Source organism: Merops nubicus, unplaced genomic scaffold (genome assembly GCF_000691845.1).
Source record: "Merops nubicus isolate BGI_N331 unplaced genomic scaffold, ASM69184v1 scaffold20424, whole genome shotgun sequence".
Taxonomy (NCBI): Eukaryota; Metazoa; Chordata; class Aves; order Coraciiformes; family Meropidae; genus Merops; species Merops nubicus.
In genome coordinates, this window is record NW_008603841.1 from 6,143 (window position 1) to 11,031 (window position 4,889).

At 41.7% G+C, this 4,889-nt stretch overlaps 1 protein-coding gene across 1 annotated transcript in view; it reads right to left on the bottom strand.

The window, feature by feature from the left end:
* The window catches only part of USP30 (ubiquitin specific peptidase 30), a 10,903-nt gene that overhangs the window by 936 nt on the left and 5,078 nt on the right, over positions 1 to 4,889 (bottom strand). The window contains exons 8-12 of the mRNA XM_008938822.1: positions 4,865 to 4,881; positions 3,710 to 3,796; positions 3,041 to 3,121; positions 1,926 to 2,145; positions 1,199 to 1,307 (exon numbers count right to left, since the gene is read on the bottom strand). Of these exons, the coding sequence (XP_008937070.1) occupies positions 1,199 to 1,307; positions 1,926 to 2,145; positions 3,041 to 3,121; positions 3,710 to 3,796; positions 4,865 to 4,881 (514 nt within the window). The remainder of the gene's footprint in view (positions 1 to 1,198; positions 1,308 to 1,925; positions 2,146 to 3,040; positions 3,122 to 3,709; positions 3,797 to 4,864; positions 4,882 to 4,889) is intronic.

Below are 4,889 nucleotides of genomic sequence, written 5' to 3' on the forward strand. Positions count from 1 at the left end.
TAAGAGGGGCTCCAAAGCTGGAGGCAGTGCTCCAGGTGGGGTCTGGGATCTGGGAGGGACAGGCTGCCCAGCAGCTGCTTCTCTGGACACTGAGTCTTCCCTGCAGTGCTGCCTTAGTCTGTTATCATAGAATATTTGGGGTTGGAAGGGACCTCTAAAGGTCATCTAGTCCAACCCCCCTGCAATAAGCAGGGACATCTCAAGCTGCTCAGAGCCTCATCCAGCCTGATGTTGAATGTCCCCAGGGATGGGGCCTCCACCACCCCTCTGGGCAACCTGTTCCAGGGGTTTATCACCCTCATATGAAAGAACTTTTTCCTAATGTCTAACCTAAATATGCCCTTTTCTAGTTTAAAGCCATTACCCCTTGCCCTGTCAAGAAAACCAAACCCTTTTTATGCTACCCAGGGCTGCTACATTTTGTAGGTTGAATTTTACAACAGTGTTTTCCATCAAACCCACCAGTATTGGAGTTCTTCAAGCACACTTATGGGATAGAAAAGCTGTTAAATGTACTTTTAACTGAAAAGAGGTAAAATTGCAGCAGGGAGCCCACAGATAATGGACAGGCTTTCAAGGACTTGCTCTGTAACTGTCTTCCCAACAAATATTTGGCACAAAATGCTGCCAGGCTTTTCACTGTGATTGTGGGAATGGTCTTCCCCATGGGGGAAATGTGTGATGATAGATAGAAGTTGGACAGAACTAAGTGTACCTTGGTTACCAGTGTGAAAATAAGTGAATGTCCTCAAAGGCCAAGAAAACAATGATCAGGGGAAGTGTCAGGCTGATTTACCATGAGGAATCATAGCAGCTGCAACTTAAATCAAGCTTGTTATACATAACATCTGAAAAAAATTGTCAGAGATCTAGGGGTTTCTTGCAATAGCTTTAAAATCAGAGTAAGAAGGAAAAAAATGGAAGAAAAGGGTAGAAGAAAATGGCAAGAATAAGATTAAGGCTCTTTGTAAGGATGAGTTACTGCAACACAAGCCAGAGAAAGGAGATTTTGAGTTTTGCCTGTAATGTGCTCCACCCCCTTTTCTAGGAGAGAAATGGAGCCAAAGACAACCACTAAAAACAGCCCAAGGGACAACCAAAAACTTTCTGCCTAAATTCTGTGACTATGCAGCCTGATAATAAAGCCAGAACAAAGGAAGCCATAATTTGAAGGGACAGGATGGGGTACAAAACTTACCCACACTCAGGGAATGCAGCAAGAGGAAAAGCTCCTGAGGTCATGAAGAAGGAAGAGGAGCAGGCACCATTCACAAAGAATGGTTTAGTGCCAGAGGGCTGTTCTGTGTCTGCCAGAGAGAGTGGACATTCAGTAGATTAACTCACACACTGTTAGTGTTGCTAATAACAGCACCTCTCTTCCTGCAGCACCTTTCACCACAGAACCCCAAGGTGAAATTTCACTTAGTTAATTATGAAAATCACCACATTTATAAAATCCCAACTAAGCAGAACACTCAGCTGCCTAAATGACAGCCCTACTACAGTAAGATTTTGTAATTGTTTTTTTACAAGCCAGCATTCTTTCTGTGCTTGTCCTGAAGCCTGAGGAGAGATCATGAACGAGATAATCCCCAAGACTTCCTCAAGTTCAACATTCCTCCATCCTTTGGGCATAAACTGTGCAAATTTTGTGCTATCTGGGATGTTTTGTTTGTTTGTAAGGTCTTTTAGTATTCAAATTTAAAATTTTAGTAGAGAAATTCTAGTATTTTAGTATTTAAATTACAAAAACTGAATTGTGAGTGTGGAACAGGGCACCCTAATGCTTCTTGGGAAAGAGATTTCCACCCATCCTCTTCACACAGATCCAAGTAAAGACTCTGCTCTGCCATTCACTCTGCAGATTAGAATCTTTGATGGCTGAAACAGAAATAACTGATAGATTTTATTTTCAAAACAAGTACCTGAAGGTTTTACTGCTATCCCATCCTTTGTTCCAGGTGCTGTCTCTTCAGAATTCTTCTGGTTCAGCTCGTTCTGGCAGGATTTCTGAACTGGAATGTGATATTTGTAGATGTCCATGATGAGGAACTCGTTGAACTGCACGTGTTCATGCCTCTTCAGAGGAGTGCCTTGGTTTGACCAGCTCAGTCTTTGCAGGTGGATACACAAACACTGAGGGAGCTTCAACCATAGTCCATAAAAAAGGAGAGTCAAAAGACATTTTAAATGAAAAGAAACAGCCACTCAAGTTAAAAGCATGAAATGGGTGAGTTGAGTGGGCAAGGGAAAGCATCACTGGACTGATGATGTTAAATGTTTTCTCCCAATGCCAGAAAAAGCAGTAAAAATACAGGTGTGTTCCTACAGAGCTCACCTGTCAGCCTCATCTAGTTGCTGCTCTGTGGGGTAGGTGTGAGGAGTGGAGTTTGTCCAAGTGTAAGAGGTTTGCTAATACTCAGTAAGCAATGGCTTTGCACAGGGAGAACTCAAGGGAAGAAAGGTCAAGTGGTTATAAATACCTGCCAAAGTCATGCCAGGATTTACCTCTATCAATACATATTATTGTTATTATTAATGGCATGTGAAGCTCTTAATTACAGCCCACTCAGTGCCCTCATTTCCTCTGCAATATGTCATCAAAGAACAAAAATGATAAGAGCTTCTAATATAAACTACACCTGATGTTTAGCACCATATTCACTTGTTTAAAACATCTGTGTTTAGAACATTTCTTTGAAACATGCAATTGCTAAAGGTGCTACAAATGTTGTCTCTATCAATCACTTCCCAGGTAATTAAGAATTAATGCCAGACACATGAACAGCCCTTCAGCCAAACTCAGGTTTAAGTGTTTTACTAACAGTAGAATATTCACATTCTTTAAGCTACAAGAGTTTGATGTTTTGCTGAATTGAGGCTTCAATGCCTACAAATATTTGACAAACAAGCTTAATTCTAAAAGTAAAACATGAAAGTCATCTAATAGCAAGAAGGGAGCATCAAGCAAAGAGGTCAAAGAAAGAAATTGCTGTGTAAAAGGATCTAAAAACAGATTTGGAGGGTTAGCTTGCCTCACCTTTCCTAACTTTAATTGCTTGGCAAATGTTGTCCTCTGGTTTTCTATGCTCTGTCCATTCAGAGTCCCTTCTGCCTGAATCTGAAATCAAAGGGAAAAAAAAATACAGCCATTTGATGACAGGCAGCAGTGCAGGTCTGCACACTGCAGGCAAAAGCAGTTGTCTGTCTCAAACTAGGCTCAGGACATTAATTACACCTACAGCTTTCTAGGGACTTTCTCAAGAATTGTTGGCCTGTCCTAGTGGGTCAGAATTCTAAACCTAAATCAGGCAGAAATGAGCAGTTTCAGAACAAGCCCAGTCTCCAGGTTTCTGTGTAGTGATTCTGTGGTGGTTCTGTAGCCAGTTCTGGGTTTCCAACAAGCCACTTTGGCTCTGGGCTGCCATCAAATTACAAGCAACTCTAAAATACTGTTTAAAATACCAGAACAAAACAAATTATCCCAAATATTATCTAAATAATACCTGACATTTACAGGAAAATATTGTGAATTTTGTCACATTAGTAATAAAGTTTCAAAGATAAGCACTCCATTTTTAAATATAAGAAATCCCAGACAAGCTAGAGGCTTTCCTGAAGTCACAAAGAAAGGACTAGAAAACTAAAGCCACAATTCTGTCAGCAGGCTTAAAACTGAGCTCAGTTTATATAAATTAAAACAACTTACTTTAGTGCAGTTGTCACACACAACATCCTTCACAGATTCAGAGGAGATGAAATGATGGAGGCAGTGGTCCAGTGTCATAGGATGACCCTTGGGACAAAAAAACACCCAAACAAATTATTTGCAGTAATTTTAGGGTGCATACCACTTTTTTTTAAAAGGATGTTTCCTAATTTCTTCCATAGAAACTACAGAATTTCAGGCTTCCTTCTGGAGAAAAAGGACTAAATGGCTTTGAGTCTAGCACACTGATAATGTAGGTCTGGGGATTCTTCCTCAGCCTGGGTTAGACACAGAAACCCCTGCAAGCCTCTAGATAAGAACAGCAGCTATGACTCCCTGGGTGACTGCTTCAGGGGGGTTTTAAATTCCTGGCCCTGTTAGTGGTTTTTCTCCAAAATTCCAACACTTCACAGGTCACTTTATGCCCTCTGACCTTCTACCCAGGAAAAAGACAACATTTAATTGGATTTAGGCACTCCCTGCTCTCCTTCCTTCTGGCCTGTAGTACATACTGTCAAGTATGAAGGGGCATAATCTTCAAGGATGGCATGAAACAAAGCACCAGGAACAGACACTGTGCCCAAATCCCAATTTGTATTCTGTAGCTTTGAGTCAGAATTTCTATGAGTGCAAGTAGTTGCTCCTTGCCTGGAACAAAACACTAGCAGACATTAACAAACTGTTAGGGCTCAAAAATGTCCTGCACATTTTGCCCCCCAAATCTACAATGTTTTGTCATTTGAAGTTTTTCAGAGAACTCAAAAGAAAGGGGAACAATTTCCAGTTGAAATCCCTTGATCCAGAGCCTGCATTGGGTAACTTGTGTACTACTGGCACCTGAAGGTCACCTTCCAGCACGGCCAGAAACAGCCCCTGGGATATGATCTGGTCTGTTCAAATTACACAGAAAGGACCAAATAGTGCATCAGGAGAAACAGAAAACTTGGTGGGTGTCAACAAAATCCTGCTTGTTGTGCTAACTTGTAATTTGCACCAACACATTAGCACCGAGGTACCTTATTAGCACCACAGGATCGTTTAGAAAGGCAAGAAAATAAACTGGAGCTGCTCAGTTACACTGGGGCTGGAACATTTTGCAAAGGCAGGAGTGCAGGAGGAGGAATGATGCCAAAGGCCCAGGCAGGCTGGGGGGGCTGTGTCAGCAGGAGGACCTACCCAC